We start from the raw sequence: 22,662 nt of genomic DNA on the forward strand, positions 1-22,662 counted from the left end.
AGTTGGAAAAACTCGAGGACGAGTTTCCCCTCCGTGCTAATTCTCGTGCCTATGAATCTTTAATCGCTAGTTTCTGGTATCGAGATATCATTTTCTCTCTCTTCCCCTCGAGATAAACTTTGTCGAGTTTACGATTCTCTCGTTGAAGAAAAGAAAAAAGAAAAAATGCTTAATAAAAATCAAGTAATGTAACGCGTTTGGAAAGAAGAGAGAAACGAAGGATTCCCATATCGAGACGTTTCTCATTCGATCGGTTGAAATCTGGTGTGAAACAGCGTGTGAAATTATGTGTGCGCAGGTGTAAAGGTTTCTTCAAAAGAACTGTACAAAATAGGCGAGTGTACACATGCGTGGCGGAAGGTGGTTGCGAAATCACGAAGGCCCAGAGGAACAGGTGTCAGTACTGTCGTTTCAAAAAGTGCATTGAACAGGGTATGGTCCTTCAGGCGGTGCGGGAAGATCGGATGCCTGGGGGAAGAAATTCTGGTGCTGTGTATAACCTTTACAAGGTTGGTAATCCGTATATGTTTGCTATACCGTTATATGTTAAAAGATCGAGATCGATATTCTAATTCTTCATCAATTTTGTTTACACGTATATGCAACAATGATGTTGAAAAATATTCGTTAAATTAAGAAAAGAAATCGATCTTAATTCTTTACCAATTTCATTTACATATATATATATATATAATAATGATGATAATATATATATAATAATAATGAATATAATGAATATGAATATTGAAAATTTATATTATATAATTGAATATTATATAATTGAATAATGAATATTGAAAAATATTCGTTAAATTAAGAAAAAATATAACGAGCTCGAAATCGATTCTAATTCTTTATAAATTTTATTTATATATATATATATATATATATAAAACAATAATATTGAAAAATAGCATATTTGTTAAATTAAAAAAAGATAGTAGCTCGAGAAACGTTGGATCCTAATTCTTTATCAATTTTATTTACATATATACAATAATAATGAATATTGAAAAATATTTGTTAAATTAAGAAAAGATACGAGCTCGAAATCGATCTTAATTCTTTACCAATTTTATTTACATATATATAATAATATTGAATATAATGAATATGAATATTGAAAATTTATATTATATAATTGAATATTATATAATTGAATAATGAATATTGAAAAATATTCATTAAATTAAGAAAAGATATAACGAGCTCGAAATCGATTCTAATTCTTTATAAATTTTATATATATAACAATAATGAATATTGAAAAATAATATATTTGTTAAATTAAAAAAAGATACGAGTTCGAGAAACGTTGGATCCTAATTCTTTATCAATTTTATATATAATATAATTATAAATTTTTCATAAATAATAATAATTGAAAAATAACATATTAAACGTAGTTAAATTAAGAAAAGACATGCTCGAAATCGATCTTAATTCAACTTTATTTATATTATCAACTTTATTTACATATATATATAATAATGATATTGAAAAATATTCGTTAAATTAAGAAAAGATACGAGCTCGAGATCGATCTTAATTTTTTATCAATTTTATTTATATATAATATAATTATAAATTTTTCATAAATAATAATAGTTGAAAAATAACATATTGGAGCATAATTAAACGTAGTTAAATTAAGAAAAGATACAAACTCGAGAAACGTCAGATCTTAATTCTTTATCAATTTTATTTACATATGTATAAATTTTTCATAAATAACAATAGTTGAAAAATAACATATTAAACGTGGTTAAATTAAGATTTAATTAACCTTTCGATTCTTTATCTAATTCTTTATAAATTTTATATATATATATATATAACAATAATATTGAAAAATAATGTATTCGTTAAATTAAGAAAAGATATGAGCTCGAGAAACGTCGAATTTTTTATCAATTTTATTTACATATCTATAAACTTTTCTTAAATAAAATCTTAAATAATAATAAGTTTTAATAAGATAAGTAACGTATTCGAGCGTAGTTAAATTAAGAAAAGAGCTCGAAACGTTGAATCGATTCTTTATCTAATTCTTTATCAATTTTATTTACACATATATATATATAACAATAATAGATATTAAAAAATAACGTATTCGTTAAATTAAGAAAAGATACGAGCTCAAAATATCGGATCGATCCTAATTCTTTATCAACTTTATTTACATATGTATAAACTTTTCATAAATAACAATAGTTGAAAAGTAACGTATTCGAGCGTAGTTAAATTAAGAAAAGACACAAGCTCGAAACGTCGGATCCTAATTCTTTATAAATTTTATTTACATATATATATATATATATATAACAATAATATTAAAAAATAACGTATTCATTAAATTAAGAAAAGATACGAGTTCGAGAAACGTCGGATCCTAATTCTTTATAAATTTTATTTACATATATATATATATATAAAACAATAATGAATATTGAAAAACAACGTATTCGTTAAATTAAGAAAAAAACTCGAGAAACGTCGGATCTAATTCTTTATAAATTTTATTTACATATGTATAAACTTTTCGTAAATAACAATAGTTGAAAAGTATTGGATCGTAGTTAAATTAAGAAAAGAGCTCGAAATATATTTATATGTATAAAATAAGACTAGAGGATATGGAAAAATGACGTATCACGAGCATAATAGAGGCGTGGTTAAATTCTTCTTGGACGATTAATTTTACCCCATTTCCGTTCGTTTCATGCGTAAGGTGAAGTACAAAAAGCACAAGAAAAGTAACAAAACGAGCGGAGTGGGTGGAGGCATGGGTGGCATAAGTGGCGGGGGTAACGTTGGCGGTGTTAACGGGTCGGGATCCCTTGGTGGTAGCAAAAGCGCCATGGGCTCGACGATGCTCGACAAGCACATGGCCGTGGCCGCGGTCGCGCACCATAGCCAACAGCAGCACGTCCAGCTGGCTGGCGGTTTCCTTCATCATCACAAGATCTCGTCGGGCGACCCGCTCAACTCCCAATCTACCACCAGCCACTCGACACATCCCGCGCATTCGGGCCACCTGGTCAACGGGACGATCCTCAAGACGGCGCTCACCAACCCCTCCGAAGTGAGTATTATCTCATCATATCTTCGTTTCTTCCTTTTCATTCCTAACTTTCCAATAATCACCCCCGCAATGTCTTCTATATGCTTGGACTTGTGTCAATTCGTATGGAATCCTTTTTAACCAGAGATAAGATATAGACAGTGTGCGTGTATTTCTCTCGATATTCGAAAAAGAAGAAAAGAGATACGCGTGATTAACGTTTGCGTCCTATCGAATTCTTTTCAAGCAGAAATAAGACAGGTGTATGATATTCAAAAAAGAAAAAAAATAGATCATTCTTTAAATGAAGAAACGTGAAAAGAGATACGACCAGAAATAAGACAGTATATTTCTCGATATTCAAAAAAGAAGAAAATAGATCGGTTTCTAAATGAAGAAACGTGAAAAGAGATACGCATGATTTTCCTTCGTGGGTTTCTTTCCAAATTTGCGTACTTTTCAATCAGAGATAGGACAAGTGTGTGTATTTCTCGATATTCGAAAAAGAAGAAAAAATAGATCTAAATGAAGAAACGTGAAAAAAAATACGCGCGATTTCCTTTCGTGTGTTTGTATATATATATATATATATATATATATAATTAATTTAATTCAATACTGAATTAATTCTTATAATTATTTATAAGATAAAGATAATATAATTATTTATATATATATATTTATTGAACCGTTATTTTCTAACATTTTTTTAAAATTTTCAAAAAATTTAAAAATTAAAGTTAAATTTTCATGTTAATTTTAATAATTATATATAGAAACTTATGAATAATGTGCATGATAATTAATTTAATTTTATATGAATTATGAGTTAATTTTAGAATAAAAACAAACGAAACAAACGAAATTTTCAAATTTGCATTCTTTTCAACCAAAGTTAAGACAGGTCAATGTGTGTATTTCTCTCAATATTCAAAAAAGAAGAAAATAGATCATTCTCTAAATGAAGAAACGTGAAAAGAGATACAACCAGAGATAAGACAGGCCAGTATATTTCTCGATATTCAAAAAAGAAGAAAATAGATCGATCTCTAAATGAAGAAACGTGAAAAAAGACCAGTATATATTTCTCGATATTCAAAAAAGAAGAAAATAGATCGATCTCTAAATGAAGAAACATGAAAAAATATATGATTAACGATTTTCCTTCGTGTGTTTCTTTCCAAATTTGTGTTCTTTTTAAGAGATAAGACAGGCCAGTATATTTCTCGATATTCAAAAAAGAAGAAAATAGATTGGTCTCCAAATGAAGAAACAAAAAAAAGATACGCACGATTAACGATTTTCCTTCGTATGTTTCTTTTCAAATTTGCATTCTTTTTAACCAGAGAAGTATAAGATAGTATATTTCTCAATATTCAAAAAAGAAGAAAACAGGTCTCTAATTGAAGAAACGTGAAAACAGATAAGACAGGCCAGTATATTTCTCGATATTCAAAAAAGAAGAGAATAGATCGGTCTCTAAATGAAGAAATGTGAAAAGAGATATAATCAGAGATAAGACAGTATATTTCTCGATATTCACAAAAGAAGAAAATAGGTCTCTAAATGAAGAAACGTGAAAAGAGATAAGGCCAGTATATATCTCGATATTCAAAAAAAAATAGATCGATCTCTAAATGAAGAAACGTGAAAAGAGATAAGCCAGTATATTTCTCGATATTCAAAAAAGAAGAAAACAGATCGTTCTCTAAAAAGAGACGAACGCGTTGTCGAACGCGATTAACGACGCGTTTTTTCCCAACGCGAATGTACCGTTTTCCAAGTTTGCGAGCGAGAACAAGTTTGACGCAACACGGTTGGCTCGATTTCACGCGATGCATCCGCGCGATAACTCACGAAAGCGCGCCGAGAGATATACACCTCGCGGGAGAGGCTCCATATCTCTCTATCGGGATCCCCATCTCGGCCCAACATTATCTAACGAGCCGACCACCATTACACGCCATCATTACACGCGCGAAACGCCTTTTTTCCCTCCCCCCCTTTATCGACGCTCTCTCCACACACACACACACGAACACACACACACACGAACACACACAAAATACACACAAAATACACGCATGAACACACATAAAATACACACACAAAGTACACACACACACGAACACACAAAATACACACACAAAGTACACACACATACGAACACACAAAATACACACACACGAACACACACAAAATACACACACAAAGTACACACACACGAACACATAAAATACACACACAAAGTACACACACACACACGAACACACAAAATACACACACACGAACACACACAAAATACACACACACACACACACACACACACACACACACACACACACACACACACACACACACACACACACACACACACACACACACACAAAATACACACACGCATAAAATGTACACACATAAAATACACACACGAAACACACACACGCACGCACACATGAAACACACACACACACACACATAAAATACACATACAAAATACATACACATGAAACACACACACACACACACACATATAAAACACACATAAAATACACACACAAAATACACATACAAAATACATACACATGAAACACACACACGAAACACTATACGCGAGCTCGCGTATAGATCAACGTCGCAACCGGTGCAATCGTAGCGAACAACCGATTTCCAGTGATTTATTCGAGGCGGCTCGTTAGAAATCGAGCGGCGGGTCGACAAAAGTTGATCCTTTTGCAGGGAGAATGAATGCACCGGTGGCGGTGGTGATGAGAACGGTATATCCCGAAGGTATTCCTCACTTTCACTTTCGAATCACCAGCTGCACGCGATCTCCGCGCGAGATCTTTCTTTCTTTCTTCTCCATATCCTTTTCCTTCATGGTTTGACTCGATTTATTCATTTTCTTTTTTCCTTTCGAGCGAGTTTAATCGATAAATTTTCTTCCTTTCCTCGTGCGCGAGGGCTCGAAAGTCATACAGGAAATGATTATATCAACGCGATTGCAAAAGCGTAGTTCTCGTAGAGAATTACGTTAGGAGGGAAGTTTAGCTTTAAACTCGATCGATCGTCGAATGTGAGAAACTGGCACGCGACGACGTAAAGAGTTAGCTTTTCCGTAAAATAATAGTAGAATATAGAATTTTTTAGAGAGAAGGAAAATTTTCTAAGAAAAAAAGAATTAAATTAAACGACAAATCGATCAAAAATCAAAATGATAATGAATTAAATCGAAAAAGGGAAGGAAATTCGAGCGAAATTTTTGATCGGAACAATCTTGAAATATGAATGAACTCCGCGTTGCAATTTCACTTTCTTACGAGTCCGCTTGCGCAAGTCTCAAGGTTTCCCACATTACGAAAGTCGAATAGATAGAAGGAGCGAAGTGGTGGTGGTCGTCTCGCATGCCTTTTCGTACTCGTCCAAACCGAGCATTATATCTTTTACATCGTGAAAGCGTTTCCTTATTAGAATCCTATCCGTTTCGACAATGGAAACGATTTCCGTGATTTTCTCACGAATCCTCGTCTTTCCCCTTTTTCTCGTTAATCGATTACGCACGAATCTGTGATAATCTATAATTCGTGAGAACTCGAAACGTGGATTTCGATTCGTTTCTTCGTGAATATATTCGTCGCCTTCTCGATCACCAGATATTATTCGAGATTTTCAACCAAACACTTTTTCAACGGGAAGTCGAATAATATTGGAGTAATTAAAATGCTCGAGTAACGTTTATTCGTAGCTATAATTCATATAATATGGCATTAAAATTATTTCCAATTATTATTATTGTTATACGTTTCGAACGATAAATTATTTGTAAACTTGGACCATTAAATTTTCTCTGCTATAAATCAAAAAATATTCGTGGCAAAATTGTCCACGAATATTTCAATTATTATTATTTTCTTAGGGAAAAAAAAGTTTAATTACTCGTCGAGGCTTAATAAATTTTAATCTAATCGAACGATTGCTATTAATATCCTTTAAAAAAAAGAAAAAGGAAGAAAACAAGTATTCCTTCGAGAGGGAAAGATTTCGGGGGATCGACGATCGATCGATCGATCGATCGATCGACTGTATCGAGAATATCGAAATAACGGCGGAGAGCGTTACGTTCACGGAGCACGTGAGGTATGCAAACAACGAGAAGAATTACCGGGAACGGTCAGAGAGCTTGGGTAGAGGCCATTGCCAAAAGTGAAATCGATGACTCTCCCCGGCCCGGATAAATATTGGCCCGTGGATCGAGGTAGCGGCATTAAGGAGGTCACTTTCCATCTCCGCCCGAATCGATCGATTCACGAGAATTTTATCAAAAAAGAAAAGAAAAGAAAAACAAAACTATAAATCCCCTGAAAATTTTTCCTTTGAAAAGCATCCTTAAAAATAATCCAAGAATGGAATATAAAAGCTCTTTAATAGATAATTCTAATATTAGTAGTAATCTCTCCATTTTAGTAGAAAAAAAAATATATATATATATATATATATATCGATTAATTTTAATCGAAAATATAAATGGAAGAGGGAAATGTATTCTCTCGAAAATCGAAGAAGGAGAGAAACACGACGACAGTTGCTACGATGACGACTACGAGGAGTCCGGTAGGAGAGTAGGGACAATAGAAAATCAGCGACAACCGGTGCCAAGGACGGGCAGTTCTCCGCCGGTTTCGTAACTCGTGAAAGTCTGCACAAGGGACACTGACCTCACCCTACCTCCTCCCCCTCCTCTTCCTCCTCCAACACCTTCTCCGCGCCCCCCACCACCTCCGCCCTCCGTGAGATCGCCGCCTCCGGCGACGAGAGACGCGTGTCCCACGGCTTCATCGCGTTCCTCGTTCCTCGCGAAACCCGAGGGTATACAGAGGCGACTTTCCCCTCGAAACGTGTCACGGGGGAAAAGCGGCCGCGCTCGAATCGCGTATATGTGTGTGTGTGTGTGTGTATATACGTATATATATGTACTCTAGAAATACCGACCTCGAGGTACTTCCTCGATGAATTGAAAGGTCAGTGAAAGGCCGGATCGGATTTACGTAGGAAGCACGACCATTCTTCTCTATTGTCGCGTATTCCAAATTGTCGGTACGAAACGATACGAGCGAGAGTGAGAACGAGTGTGTGAGAGAGAGAGAGAGAGGAGGATGATTTTTTATTTATATATAGGAGAAAAATGTTTCGTTTGTTTTTTTCTCTTTTTCAAGGTGGTACACTTGAGGCAGAGGCTAGACAACACGGTAAGCAGTTCGAGGGATCGATCTTTCCCTTTCGACGCGACTGTCGCCATGATCCAGTCCCTCATAGACTGCGACGAGTTCCAAGATATTGCCACGTTGAGGGTATACACGCTTTTAAATATATTTAATCGTCGAAATTGAGAAACTCTTTGCCGACGATCGATATTAAAATATTTGTAACGTTGCGAATGCTTTTTCGCAAAAGTATCGTTTCTTCGAGATGAGAAAATATAATCGAGGCAAAGAGTCGAGTCGATCTCGAAAAATTTTAACATTCATTCCGGGACGGAATGCGAATTTCAACCTCGCTCACGCGAGCGCCCCCACTCCGTTTTACACGTTGCAGAACTTGGACGAGCTGCTGGACCATAAATCAAACTTAAGCGACAAGCTGTGTCAGATAGGGGACAGTATAGTGTACAAGTTGGTGCAGTGGACCAAAAGGTTACCGTTTTACCTTGAGCTACCGGTCGAAGTTCACACGACATTGCTCACCCACAAGTGGCACGAGATCCTCGTGCTGACCACCTCCGCCTATCAGGCGATACACGGCCAGCACAAGTTCTCCAACGTCGGCAGCGACGCGATGGGAGCGGATTTTATGCAAGAAGTAATTACCTCTTCTTTTCTCTCTCTCTCTCTTTCTCTTTCTCTCCTCCCCTCCCCTTCCTACGTTGCCTTCCTATCATTGGCCGTCCGATTTATACACGCATGTATATTTGGCGCACATAACTTTTTTTCTTGCCTGAACATTCTTACCTTTTAGATAATAAAAAAGTAAAATATATCTCCTTTTTGTTATCACGCACGAGAAACACAAAGAATCGCGTAGAAACGAGACGAATTTTTCTTAGTAAACAAACCACGAAACGCCAACTCTCAAAGCGTGTAACAGCAACACGGTTCGGAATGAAGTTGGCTAGACGAACGTTCGACTAGCGACACTCGCGTGAGAAAACAAAATTATTTCCCGAACTTCCCCAATACCATCCGTGGATAAAAGACTTTCTCTTTAAACAAGCGATATACAGATCCAGAAACGGGAACGAATAACCCGCACTTATGTATAATATCGTATCCATCGAAACGCGCCTTTTTCTCCCCCTCTCCTCGTCACTGTAAAACGTAATTGATAGCGCAAATATCTGAAGGAAGGATACTTTCTACGGTTTCGAGCGTGAACGTGAAACTTTCTATTTTGTAAAAAGCAGGATCGATAGAGAGTTTAGAGAGGAGAAAAATATTTTTTTTTTTTTTTTTTGGTTAATAAGTAAATGTATCGAGCGTATGTGGTGTGCACAGGTTTCGAACAACATGTATACGTTGCAAACGTGCCTAACGAACATGATGGGCCGGCCGATAACCATGGACCAATTGCAGCAAGACGTAGGCCTGATGGTGGAAAAGATTACGTATGTCACGTTAATGTTCAGGAGGGTTAGATTACGGATGGAGGAGTACGTCTGTCTGAAAGTAATCACCATGCTCTCGCAAGGTAAGTAACTCTCGTCCAAATTTTCATTCGTCGAAAACAAGCATCGTACTATAGCAAATAATATCCTCGATATAAAAAATATAAAAATAGACGCATCCTTTTTTCTTTTTTTTTTTTTTTGCTAATTGGCGAAGCAGTGTACGTAAATTTTCGTATTACAATCTGTAAGTAATTATTCGATCGATTATCGAAAAAAAAAAAAATAAATAAAAGTATCCTCGCTTCTTTCTCGAAAGAAAAAAAAAAAATTAAAAATTGATCGAATAATTACAAAAAAAAAGAAAAAAAGAGTAATTAAGTCGTATTATGAGCGAGACGATTAATTACGAAAGAAGACGCACGCTTGTTCGAATCCATCCATCCATCCATCCGTTCATCCGTCCGGCCATCTAGCCGTCTATCCCCACACTCACGGATCTCTTTCTCTTTCTGTGTCTGCCCTCTCTTAGCACGTGGAGGTACGATGGAATTAGAACATCTACAAGAACGGTACATGAGCTGTCTGCGAAGTTTTGTCGAGCACAGCGCCCCACAACAGCCGAATCGGTTTCACGATCTTCTCGTCAGGTTGCCCGAAGTAAGTCTGACAAATAAGGAAATTTCCCCTGGCTGGCTCGTCGCCGCGTGAATCGTTTACATTTTCACTCGAACGGTCGTTTATGATATATGTATATATATAAGCGCGGGTTAAAAGAGGGGGGGGGGGGGGGATCGAAACGAAGAAACGAAGAGTAGAAGCGTAGAAAGGGAAAGTAGAGGGGGGGAGGGGAACGTTTTTTGAAGTTTTTATACAACGGGGCATATAACAGATCTAAGTCGATCCTGTTTTTTTCTTCATGAATTCCAGGTACAATCGGCGGCAGCTCTTCTACTCGAGAGTAAAATGTTCTACGTTCCTTTCCTATTGAACTCAACAATTCAAAGATAGTAAATAAAAAACAAACTGACGATAAACGAAGCTGAATACCTATATATACATACTATACATATAAATATATACATATATATATATGTATATAGATATATATAGATATAAATTTATATATATATATATACGTATATATATACATATATATATATATATATATATATATATAAAAATAGAATCGAACAAACAAAGAGCAAGAGCAAACAAAGAGAGACTTGTGGCGGAGAAAAAAAAAAAAAAAGAAAAGAGGGAAAAGCTTTGTTTGCGTATGTATAATAATTATATAAAAAAAAAAAGGTATATATATATATAAATAATATAAATAATATAAATGTGTGTGTTCGTTGCGTTGTACAAAAAAAACGAAGAAGGGAATCGAGAAGGGAACGGGGAACCTGTGAAAAGCGTGATAGAAAAAAAAAAAACAGACGAAACAAACCGTAAAGAGGAGGAAAAAAAGAAAAAAAAAAGAGATACGAGAAGAAGAAACGAGAAGAAGAAGAAGAAAACGTGAGCGAAAAAGAGAAAGAAAGAAAGAAAGGAAGGAAGGGAAAAAAAAGGGGAGAGGATATGCTTTAAATAAGAAGAAAAAAAGAAAGAAAAAAAAAAGGGAAAAAAAAAGAAAAAAGAAGAAAATTAACGAAAGAAAATAATAAAAAATTCGAGAGAGAGCGAGAGAGCGGGAGAGAAAGAGAGGGAGAGTTAGAGATAGAGAGAAAGCGCGCGCCACCTCGAGATGGGAAATCAAATCCGAGGAGGGGAACTGAACTTTTTTATCGAAACTAAAAGACTATAATAATATATTTCTGTACGCAGTACCGCGCAACTACGTCATTGTGTGTTCACGTTGCATAATCCGATCGATAATAAGACTCTCGTTACGTACGCTCACTGTAGGCCACCTACTACCACCTACTACTACTGCTGCTACTATTACTACTACTACTACTACTACTATTACTACTACTACTACTACTACTACTACTATACTGCTACTATTACTATTACTCTCCACCACTATCAAAACTACAAATAGCAGACTACCAAAACGAAAGATCAGTCGACCGATATCGATGATAATGGTGATCATAACGATGATATAACGATGATATATAATTCAGTCAACGACGACGACGACGATGATGATAATGACGACGATGACGATTTCGATCGTGACGATGATGAGTTACCAATTATTAAGGCACGAAACAATCCGTTGCACGGAATCGATCGCCGCGTTTCTGAGTATCTTTGCACGCAACTATAATAAATATATATATATATATACACGACGAACATGTATTATCCATCTTCGAGGGGAAAAAAAGTGATTCTAAACGCCTATAAACGCTCGAATATTCTCGAAAATCCACGCAATCATAATCCTATCTTTAAACGATTATTATTATTCATTTATTGTATACCGTAAGTGTGATACATTTTTCAGTTACCATTTGTTTATATATATATATATAAATGAGAGAAGATACACGGAACACGCGGCCCTCGAAAAAAATTTTCCAGTCGAATGGAATTTTGAACCGGGACCTTTTGAATGGATGTTGGCAAAAAAATGAAAAAAAAAAAAATGGAAAAGAAAAAGAAACGATGGCGGCGTTCGCGTGACCGTTGGATCTCGAATAAAAAGAAAAATTGAAACTATATATTCGTGAAAGGTTCAGAGAGCAATCTCGATGTCTGATCGCAAAGGTGCCCTACCATTGTACCGAAAGAAAAGAAAGCCCCGACGTTGAACACATTCGAATGGAAATCTTGGTTAGGATCTAGGCTACAGACTTATCGATTCGTGAATCGTCCTTGTTGTTATTGTCATTCTTGTCGTCGATCCAACCACTCCGAATCATGGTCCAAGCGCGCAACACAGAAGACTATATTATATATATATGTGTATATATATATATATATATATATATATATACATGCATACATATATATATATATATATATATATGTATGTATATATATTCACCGTTTTGTTAATTTACAATTTTATCGTCATCAATGTAAATCTTGACGCGTTATAATATCATATGCATCATATTCACCACCGGTCGAAGATGTCCTTGTTCGTAATCGATATTTTACTCGTCTCTTCGAACGATCCGATCCTCCATTTCTCTCGGATCGTTGCACGCCTGAGACCGTTACACGTCACGCGCGTTTTTAGAGCTTACAAAAAAAGAAAGAAAGAAAGAAAGAAAGATAAGATAAGATAAGCGCGCCGCGTGCAAAAAACCTCTCGTGGACAATTCGCTTCGCGCACGGACGGCTTTTTACGACGGATTTTTAAAACGGAGCTCGCTTCGACTAATGTTGCAAAGTATATTTTGCAAAATTTTTCTAAACTCTTTAAATAATTTTTCGAGGGGAATATAAGGGGAACTTTTTAACGTATAACATTTTTTATATAGTTCTAATATGAATTCTATAGCCTGCCGTAATAATAAACGAGTAATGATATCTTTTCTACAATGATGAATCCTTCGAAGGATCGGATCGTTCGAAACGTGGCCGTGCGCGCGCATGCGTGCGCGCCCTCTTCGTTTCTCGTTACCAGGTGTTCACCATTGATCCGCGAACGAAACATTGTTTTTTATGATTCCTCGTTGAAACGACTGCGATAATTTCATAGTATTATATACAAGAAGAAAAGAAAAGAAAGAAAGAAAGATAGATAAAACGTAATGTAAACGAACGAAAAATACGAACAGCAAAAAAAGAAACTTGGTATTTCTCTTCCGCGAGGAAACTTGTGTGTTCGATTAAAATTTCAATATATAGAATAATTTTTCTTTTTCCTCGCGTGGATTTTTAATTATGCAATTTCTCCTACTTTGAAATTTTAAATTAATCAAGTAATTAAGTAATAAGAATATATATATATATATATATATAGTTCAATTCCTCGCGGCGGAAAGTATACCACGATTTCATCAGGAATTGGCTCAATTATTTAAGATAGCGAAACCCCTTATAGGAAATGGGAAATTATACACACGGATAGAAAGCAAAACCGGTGGCTGACGCCGTGTCAGAAATTGTCTTGAAAAAAAAGAAAAGAAAAAGAAGAAGAAAAAAAAGATAATAATGAATAATGCTCCTTGTATACGCATGTTATGGTTAATCTGCGCACGTTCTATCACAACGTGATTGTTTCATCTTGCCTCCATAGAAGTTATCGTAAACACGCGCTATTCACCGGTACGCATACCGATCACGAGTACGATGAAATATTTCCTTCTCTCTCTCTCTCTCTCTCTCTCTCTCTCTCTCTCTCTCTCTCTCTCTTTCTCTCTTGATTTTTTTCGATCCCGAAGTGTCAATATATGTCTTCGGTCGTGTTGCATTTATCACCTTAATCAATTTCAATTTCGCGCTCATTCTATCGCGATTCATTCTATCTATCTATCTATCTATATATATATATATATATTTACTATTGATATTTTTACGTAATATTTTTTTAATCGAGACGATAAGTTATCAAACGAATTTCTGCTCAAAACAAAAATATTTCTCTCGATCAACAATCTTGTCGCCTTGTCTTTTTCTTTCTCTCTCTCTCACACATCACATCTCGATTCACAATTTCGCCGGACTCGTGGTCGCGAGCGCACATACTTGAAAAAAGAAAAAAAAGGAAAAAAAAAAAAAAAGGAAAAAAAAAAGAAAAAGAAGTAATCAACACGAGAACTATACACACAGACCTTGGGCCTACTAGCCTAAGGATACTTGTCCATACTATAAGACTTAACTAACGATGGGATACTTCATACGGTAAACAATGTATATTATTTGCGGTTAAGGAACTGGGGGTAACGGTTCCTGTATTCCCCGGACATCATCGTACACTTGTCTCTGTGTTCAATTGGACGGTCGATGAGGTCGCAACCGCGAAAAAGAGATAGAGAAAAAAGATAAATAAGTAAATAAACGAAACAAGAAGAACGAAGGAAAAAAAAAATAGAAAAGAACCTCGCTGAAATTGTGTTAAGCGGAATATTTCGTATTATTTTTTTTTTTTTTTTTTGGTCTACGCGTGTATTTCATGTATTATTGTATCGATATATGAATACCGAATGGGAGAAATGTCTTTTCGATTTCTTCGTTCGCATATGTAAACTCAAACTCAAATGTTATACTTTTGAAGTTACCGTTTTTTTATAGTATAGTGCAATAACGAAGAGAAAGAGCGTAACGTGTTAGCATTTAAACCGATTATTTTAACGTTAATTCCTTTTCTCTCTTTCTTTTCTTATCATTTCTCTTCCCCTCCCCTTTCCTCTTTTCCCTAGGCATAATCTCCCAACCTCGATTAATTTCGCACTCTTATGTTCCTATATATACCCTCTCTCGTTCGTCAACCAATTCTGTGTTTTCCCCTTTTTTCTCTTTTTTTTTTTTTTTTTAATTTTCTCACTTTTATCATTTAGTAAATATTATCTACTTCCCGCGGAGAATTCTTTTCTTGTCGCCTCCTATTTATTGTTAGCGTGTACATACGAATGGTAGCGTTGAGTCGAATGTTTAAAGAACGACGAGGAGAAAAAAAAAGAACGTTGCGTCAAGGGAAAAAGCGCCGAGTTGGACTGTCTATTATATTGCATTATATATATAAGTATATATATATAAATATAAATATAAATATAAATAATATAAATATAAATATAAATATAAATATGTATATTGTATAAAATGAAATGTGCACCGATGTCTGGGAGTACAGCAGCTGCTTACGGGAGAGCTATGCGTTGGATCAGCAAGACTTAGGGCATTATACTACCCGCGAGTATTATCATGCCCAACCTTTAATATTTAAGTGCGAGTGAGAGTCTATTGAGCAAAAGTAAAAGAAAAAAGAAAAAAAAAAAAGATGAAATTTAAAAATATAAAAAAATATGCCTCTCGTTTGTGGGTTTAACTTTGTACATATTGTACGAAAAGGTTTAATAATAACTACGTTGAAAGTACTAGTCCTGTCTCTTTGTATAATTCCGTGTTATACCTGTTCTTATATAGTGTCAAGCGGCGCCACAGTGTTCCTAATTGCGCGATTGTTGTAAAATTGAGCTTCTGCGCATGAAGTCGTGCAACGTATATACAGATATCATATATATATATATATACCGTTTGAACTTTTATAAGGGAATAATATAGACATATTTTTTCACTCCATCGTTTAAATTTCAATTATTCAAATATTCAAAATGATGATAAAAACTTGTATTTCTTTCGAAACGATTAATAACGATCGAAAAATTATCGATAGAGTAATACGTTTGTCCAACTGACATCGAAGTAAACGTTAAACGTCGATACGATGCTCGATTAATTTTCGTATGTATAAATTTCTAAATTAAGATATTATTACATGTTTCACTTACCGATATATTTTCTTTTATCGTCGATCTTCATCAAGATCCGCATAAATCCACCGATATTTCGTTCTTTCTTTGTTAAAATCACAACACTTTCTCCGAAATTTCAAACGCGCACCATCACTTGGAAAATAAATTCGTTAACACTGAAGTATGCTGCTTGTCACGGTATAAATGAAGAAGCGCGAAATGCAAACGTTAACCCAAAAACGACGGGCAGAAAGAAAACACGAATGCCGGATTGGCAAGAAGAAATACTTTTTCAATGAGTGAGTCAAAGTTACCAATTTCTACCTACGTTTAGGAAATACATTTTTATCATCTCGTTTACCTTCGACTATTCCTTTTGTAACTGAGATTTGGGCGCCGCGTGAGTTACTGCTCTGCCGGGAACCGAACGCTACGTTACTGCTAATCATTTTTCAACTTTTGCGCGGGAAATTCAATATCTCGTTGATTTATCTAAAAATATTTATTAAATTATTTCAAACAAGCTTTCTTTTAAATTCTTATGCTGATTCGATTAACGATAATTTGTTTATAAATAATTATAATTATTTATAATTTTTATCTTTACACCGAATATACTTTCTTTTATTTATTTATTTTTTTTTTTTAAATAAACGATGATTCCACATTATACGGATATGATTTAAATATTATCGATGCATTTTACGTATTTTATATATTTTATAATTTTTTGAAGAATTCAAATTATTTTTAAATATTTCGTTACAAATTCTTCTATTTATAAATTTTTTTATAAACACAGAACTTATTTTATCAACTATTTTATAATTGAAATAATTCCATAATTTCATAATATTTAAAAGAACAATATATATATATATATTGAAAACAGACTGAAAACTTTGCAAATAATTTGTCTCGTTGCATTAATACACGTCAAAATCAAATATTTTACTAATTAAATATTCTAGTCGATGAGAATAAAAAAAAAATGTGTATATACTTTTACATAAATATTTTGCAAAAATTTACATTTTAATTTTTCACTTATTTTTGATCCTCCTAGCCAAGATTTCATTAAACGATTCAATATACCTGTTGCATTTTCACTGCATTTCGTTTTTCGTACGATCGGAATAATTGTAAAAAAATTATTTGATTTTCAATCGTTTTAATCTAATGGCGATGATTATACGTTAAAACAATGTGATTATATAAAAGAAATATATCTCATACAACGAGAAACAGAACGTGGACGCGCTTGACACACAAGATTGTAATGCAGAAGCAGAAAAATCGTCGAAACTTGTTTCCATAATAAATATGTACATAGATATGATGATGTTGAGAATCATAATAATAAATTCGTTGTTATTGCAAGGATTAAGAAGATTGTAAGATATAATATAAACGTTGTTCATCCGACCAATAAAATGGGAAGCTATCGGTTCCGGGCAAAACAGGTTAGAATTCACAGGTGGCGCGTAAACCCCCTGTATTTTTATGAATAAATAAGATATTTTAAAAAAAAAAAAAAAAAAAAAAAAGTAAATCTGAAGTCTGTTTGGAGATGCCTTTCATAGGGATTATAAATGTAGATAATATATTATACATAATGAACATAAATACACTATATTATTATATATAAATAGTAAGGAGTAAATAGAATTATTATATATACGATGAAAATAATATTATTACAAGTAAATAAACTAATTAAAGATGAACAAATTTGATGATATCTTTATTATTCCATACCCATATTCCATATACCTACATACGATAACTTTTCATAACCTTTCATATTTCACGATACATATATATATATATACTCGTATATGTTTACGTATATGTGTGTATATATATATATATATATATTTGTACTTTATTTGTGACAATAATAACGGGAGTATATCATTGATAATGTCAGTTGCAATTTTTGCGCATTTTTATTACAGACGTTTCATTACATTAACATAACAAAATCTATACTTTCAAGGTACATGATCGTTTAAAATGTTGTCTACCTGTGAGATCTTTAAGAATTATGCGCAGTGTTCAAGCTCCTGCACAGAGAACATTTATTAAGCTAAATTAGTCTCGTTATTTAATGTCATTGTTATTATTTATTTATTTATTATTCCCATGAACTTACCGATCGCAAGCGCTTGGACACTTCGATAAGATTAAAGCGATCACAGACAGAGGCATTTCACAATTGGGTGATCGGGTGTTGTGTGAATACCTAAGTAGACACAGAGGCTAATACTTTTACGATTTCTAGGATATCCGTACTACGTAGGCATTCTCACGCGTTTTTATCACCGTTTTACGATAATAATAAGAGGCTGCAAAACCGACAAGTCGAGTTTGTAACGTAAACTCCGTGTCTTGCCTTGTGTAATGATCTATCTAATATAATATCGACAATGTAATTATATCGATAAAGCAGTGATTAATGTAAAATCGTATAATTGCATATTGCATGTTGTAACAATCTGAATATATTATATATATATAACTCGTATTTTTTTTTTTTTTTTTTTTTTTTTTCCCTTTTCTTTTTATAATCGATAATATTGTAAAATGTAAAAAGTATCATCAGATGTAAAGCAATCATCGAATCATTGGACGCCAAAATATCTTACGAGATTAATAATAATAATAATAAAGATCGAAATATGATAAAAAGAATTGTTAATAATATTTTCTAAAAAAGTGAGAAGAGAAATCCCTTATACACGCTCTTGTTAAGCTCTCTGTTATTTATATGATCCGTCCTAGTTCGTCTATGATTATCCGTTCAATTATAGAAATTATTATTTACCTCTAGTAGACCGTCGTGTTATAGTTCTGAAGGCACTGTTCAAAAGTTGACTATTTTTTTTTTTTCCCCCTTTTTTCTTTTTTTTTTTTTTTCCTCGAAATAACAAGTCTCTTCAAAACATCTTCAAACGATCCGACATGGAAAATCGTTACAAACATCGACGCAATTTTCACATGCCCCGCTTGAACTATATCACAAAACTCAAAATAGAGTAGTTTCAACTTGACAGCCAGTGCCAATGCCAATGCCATATTTTGTCGGGTCTGTGATCGGTTAGGAATATCATGAGCTAGCAAAAAATCGATGGTCAGAATTCAGGCTTATGATACGCAATGGCCGGTGCGTTTCCATTAATTATGTATCAATATCGTATCATTATATTACACAAACGCTTATTAATTTAGAGGCACATTGCTAAGGGTCTTGGTTCTTAAAAGTTGCTCCCTACATTAATGACAACTTATGACAATCTAGCTATTATAATTATTCAGTACGACAGCGATTTGGCATATAATATGGAAACTGTACAAGAGAATACAAGAGAATATAATGATATTCAAACTATTGCTCTGTACACATAAAAGAGAGAACATGGCTAAAAAAAAAAAAGGCCGATTTATTGTGGAAAGAATTTTCTATAGTTTTGAGAATAAGTTTCGCAAATTTGTATTTTGAGCTCATAAGAGGGGAAAAAAAAAAAGAGAGTGAAATATAAAAATTGTCGTGTGCGAAAAAAAGAAAAAAATATTATAATAATAATAATTATAATAATAATAACAAAACTTCTATTATATAATACAATTTTTCTACTGAATTTCCTTACCTAGGTAGGAAAACTTTGGCTACTGCTACATACTATTTGTACCTCGACAGAACCGCCGACTTTATGCTGCTAAGAACACTGATTGCGCATCTAGAATAAAAAGAATTGCACGCAGCACACACAGTATCTAAACCAGAAACAGATCAATTACATACTCAGGAAGACCTTAACAGTAGTATATATGCTCACGCTTTAATAAACCTGAATTCTACGCACAACGATCATAATATCAATTAAGCATTCACTATACTCAGAGATTCTTCCATTTTTGGAATATTTAAATGGTTTATTTCATTTATTTATTTATTCGTTATTGAACCATTTGTTGTTTACGTTCATAACTTATTTAAAAAGCTCTTAGCCTTTTGAACAATACATGTTCATCGTTATCGCTCTGAGATGCGAATGCTCCACAGAATGTACACAGTAGACAGCAAAAGCGTCTAGACCACAGTGTTCACATTTATTTCAATGCGAAACATTTTTCAAACTAGGGGAATCAGGCTGATGCAATGGCAGGCGTTTGACATATACATATATATATATATACATGTATATACATATATATGCATGTACGTATATATATATTTTTATATATGTATATATACATATATAAAAGTTAATTCCTTAACATACAAAAATGGATAAATTTCCTAAAAAACGTGTAAGAACATTCCCTGAATAGGTAATCACATGATAATTCTGTTCTCCGAATGACACATGTTCTTTTATAAAAAACATAAAAAAAAAATTTGTTTTAAATTAAAATTCTAAATAATGTATCATAGTTTAATACATTTTTGAAATTTGATGCTCCGTCAAAGTACCAGCCTGTATCCATCAACGTGAAGAAACAGTCATGTAATTCCGTAACGTCTAGACACAGATATCACTTTCCTGCATCCAAACAAATGGAGCACTAGGTTAGATCACAAAAAGTATGGTGTAATATTTAAAGGTGGAATTACTCTTTCGGAATCAGGCACTGCCTGGAATAGCACTGGATTTCTTTGATCAACAGTTGTGAACTGTAAAATACTAGCTACATTACCACAGCGATAACAATAATTTGGAGCTGACCATACTGTTACAAGTTTATCATTAAACATATATCTATAACCTGTAAATAAAATCGAAATATATAAAATACAATCATAAAATTTTTCTTGCATATTCTGTCTTATTTATTATTTATATACCTTCATGAACCAATTGATGAGCTCTACAAATAAGTTTAAGATCGTTGATTTCCATAAATTCATATGTTACTTTACTTCCAAATAACCAACCTGCTCCACGCGGACTAATAGTCCATGATTCTACATCTTCTGGATCGGACCAAACTAAATCACAAAAAGCACCTGTAACAAAAATCAAAATAGTATAAAAAACTTTGAAAACTACATTTAAAAAAATAATAATTTTAAAAAAACTTGTATGTAATACCTTTATGTGGAATTTCTCGATTTCTTTCAATTGTCCTAATTTGATCTAACGTTCTAATGGCTGGAGATAATCCACCATGCACACAAAGTACTTGATCATCAATTAACTAAAAATATTTGTATTTATATTAAATATATTAATCGAATATTAAATTCATTTATTATTTACAAATACTAACGGCAGCAACTGCGAGTAAGTCGAACACCTTACAACAGTATTTCCATGCATTAGCATTGCCATATTTGTTTTGACACTCATCTGCATATGACATAACAAGCTTAATCACCATAATTATTAGACATGCACAGTAATAGATTATTATTATTAAATATATTTTTTAAAATATATTGCATGAATGTAATAATCTTTATAATATAATATATACTAACCATAAAAACCATAAACATGGGTAATTTGTCTGGATTCATGATTTCCACGAAGTAATGTTATTCTATCAGACCATTTAGCTTTAAGTGTGAGTAGGCGGGTAAATGTTTCTACACTATAATACCCTCTATCTACAAAATCTCCCATAAATATATAATTTGTCTCAGGCACAGCGCCTCCATTACGGAATAATTCTTCTAAATCGTAAAACTAAAATAAAATAAACAATTATAACAATTATCAAACATTTTAGTTTCGTCAACATCGTTATCTCTAAAGATATCGATGTCATGTTGAGGTTAGAACAAAACTATGAAATTTACCTGACCATGAATATCTCCACACACTGTTACCGGTGTAGATACTGGTTGAATATTAGATTCTTCTAATAATATGTCACATACCAAGTCACAAAGTTTCTAAACAAAATTAACTTAATTGTTAAGAGACAAACAGAGATTTCAAATAACCTATGAATGTACGTTTAATTTATCGTCATATACATTAACAAGATATAACATAATTGAGATCATACTAAACAATATTTTTTATATATTGTTTACCTTAAGATCATTTTCGGGAAGATATTTGCATTCTTTTGCAAGTTCCATCCATTTATCGATGTCTGACATTTTGGACTCGTATCGTAGGAAAATACCGATCGCGCCCTCACTTACATATGTATACACTGAATTTATAGTTGATTTATATTTTTATAAATTGTTTTACCGAAATAATTTCAATCAAATTTCCAATTTTTATTCATTTTACTCATAAAACCTTAAATATTCTATCTAACGAGGAATTACTTCTTTTCATCGCGTTAGACGCGAACTTAATTAACCTACTATGAAGCAAAATTAAAAAACACCAACTTTTATTCCCCACAATCCTTTCATATTATTGGTTCTAAATTATCTTTATAAAAAGGGAAATTATATTCAAAATTGAAAATCTTTTATCAAAAATATATTGAAATACATTTCCACTGTCAATGTCAATAAATACAAATATATCATGTGTCAGTATAGTTATTTTAACAATTTTAAGCATTCAACAATTTTGAAACAGATATTA

General features: G+C 33.3%; 2 protein-coding genes across 15 annotated transcripts in view; one reads left to right on the top strand and one right to left on the bottom strand.

Moving 5' to 3' along the window:
* LOC410925 (hormone receptor 4) overlaps positions 1-10,763 on the top strand; it is a 154,369-nt gene extending 143,606 nt beyond the window's left edge. For all 14 annotated transcript variants that reach the window (XM_026439492.1, XM_026439488.1, XM_026439490.1 and 11 more), the window contains 7 exons: positions 299-509; positions 2,732-3,085; positions 8,278-8,412; positions 8,657-8,920; positions 9,613-9,805; positions 10,255-10,382; positions 10,653-10,763. In XM_026439492.1, the coding sequence (XP_026295277.1) occupies positions 299-509; positions 2,732-3,085; positions 8,278-8,412; positions 8,657-8,920; positions 9,613-9,805; positions 10,255-10,382; positions 10,653-10,733 (1,366 nt within the window). In that variant the 3' untranslated portion in view covers positions 10,734-10,763. The remainder of the gene's footprint in view (positions 1-298; positions 510-2,731; positions 3,086-8,277; positions 8,413-8,656; positions 8,921-9,612; positions 9,806-10,254; positions 10,383-10,652) is intronic.
* A 7,269-nt stretch (positions 10,764-18,032) lies between these two features.
* On the bottom strand, positions 18,033-22,600 carry LOC410924 (serine/threonine-protein phosphatase 6 catalytic subunit). The gene is made up of 7 exons (XM_394400.6): positions 22,149-22,600; positions 21,909-22,004; positions 21,588-21,795; positions 21,377-21,456; positions 21,199-21,304; positions 20,952-21,113; positions 18,033-20,872 (listed from the first exon to the last, which is right to left on the bottom strand). The coding sequence occupies exons 1-7, from the start codon at positions 22,215-22,217 to the stop codon at positions 20,682-20,684; spliced, it is 912 nt and encodes a 303-aa protein (XP_394400.1). The 5' UTR covers positions 22,218-22,600; the 3' UTR covers positions 18,033-20,681.
* Between the last annotated feature and the right edge of the window lie 62 nt (positions 22,601-22,662).

Source organism: Apis mellifera, linkage group LG3 (assembly GCF_003254395.2).
Source record: "Apis mellifera strain DH4 linkage group LG3, Amel_HAv3.1, whole genome shotgun sequence".
NCBI classification, from domain to species: domain Eukaryota; kingdom Metazoa; phylum Arthropoda; class Insecta; order Hymenoptera; family Apidae; genus Apis; species Apis mellifera.

Excerpts from the sequence above, each read along its gene's own strand:
- LOC410924 (XM_394400.6), bottom strand. The coding sequence starts at position 22,217 with ATGTCAGACATCGATAAATGGATGGAACTTGCAAAAGAATGCAAATAT. Across the intron at positions 21,305-21,376 it reads ACTTACTCGCAGTTGCTGCC|TTAATTGATGATCAAGTACT; the intron begins GTTAGTATTTGT and ends AAATATTTTTAG. Across the intron at positions 20,873-20,951 it reads TCATCAATTGGTTCATGAAG|GTTATAGATATATGTTTAAT; the intron begins GTATATAAATAA and ends TTTTATTTACAG.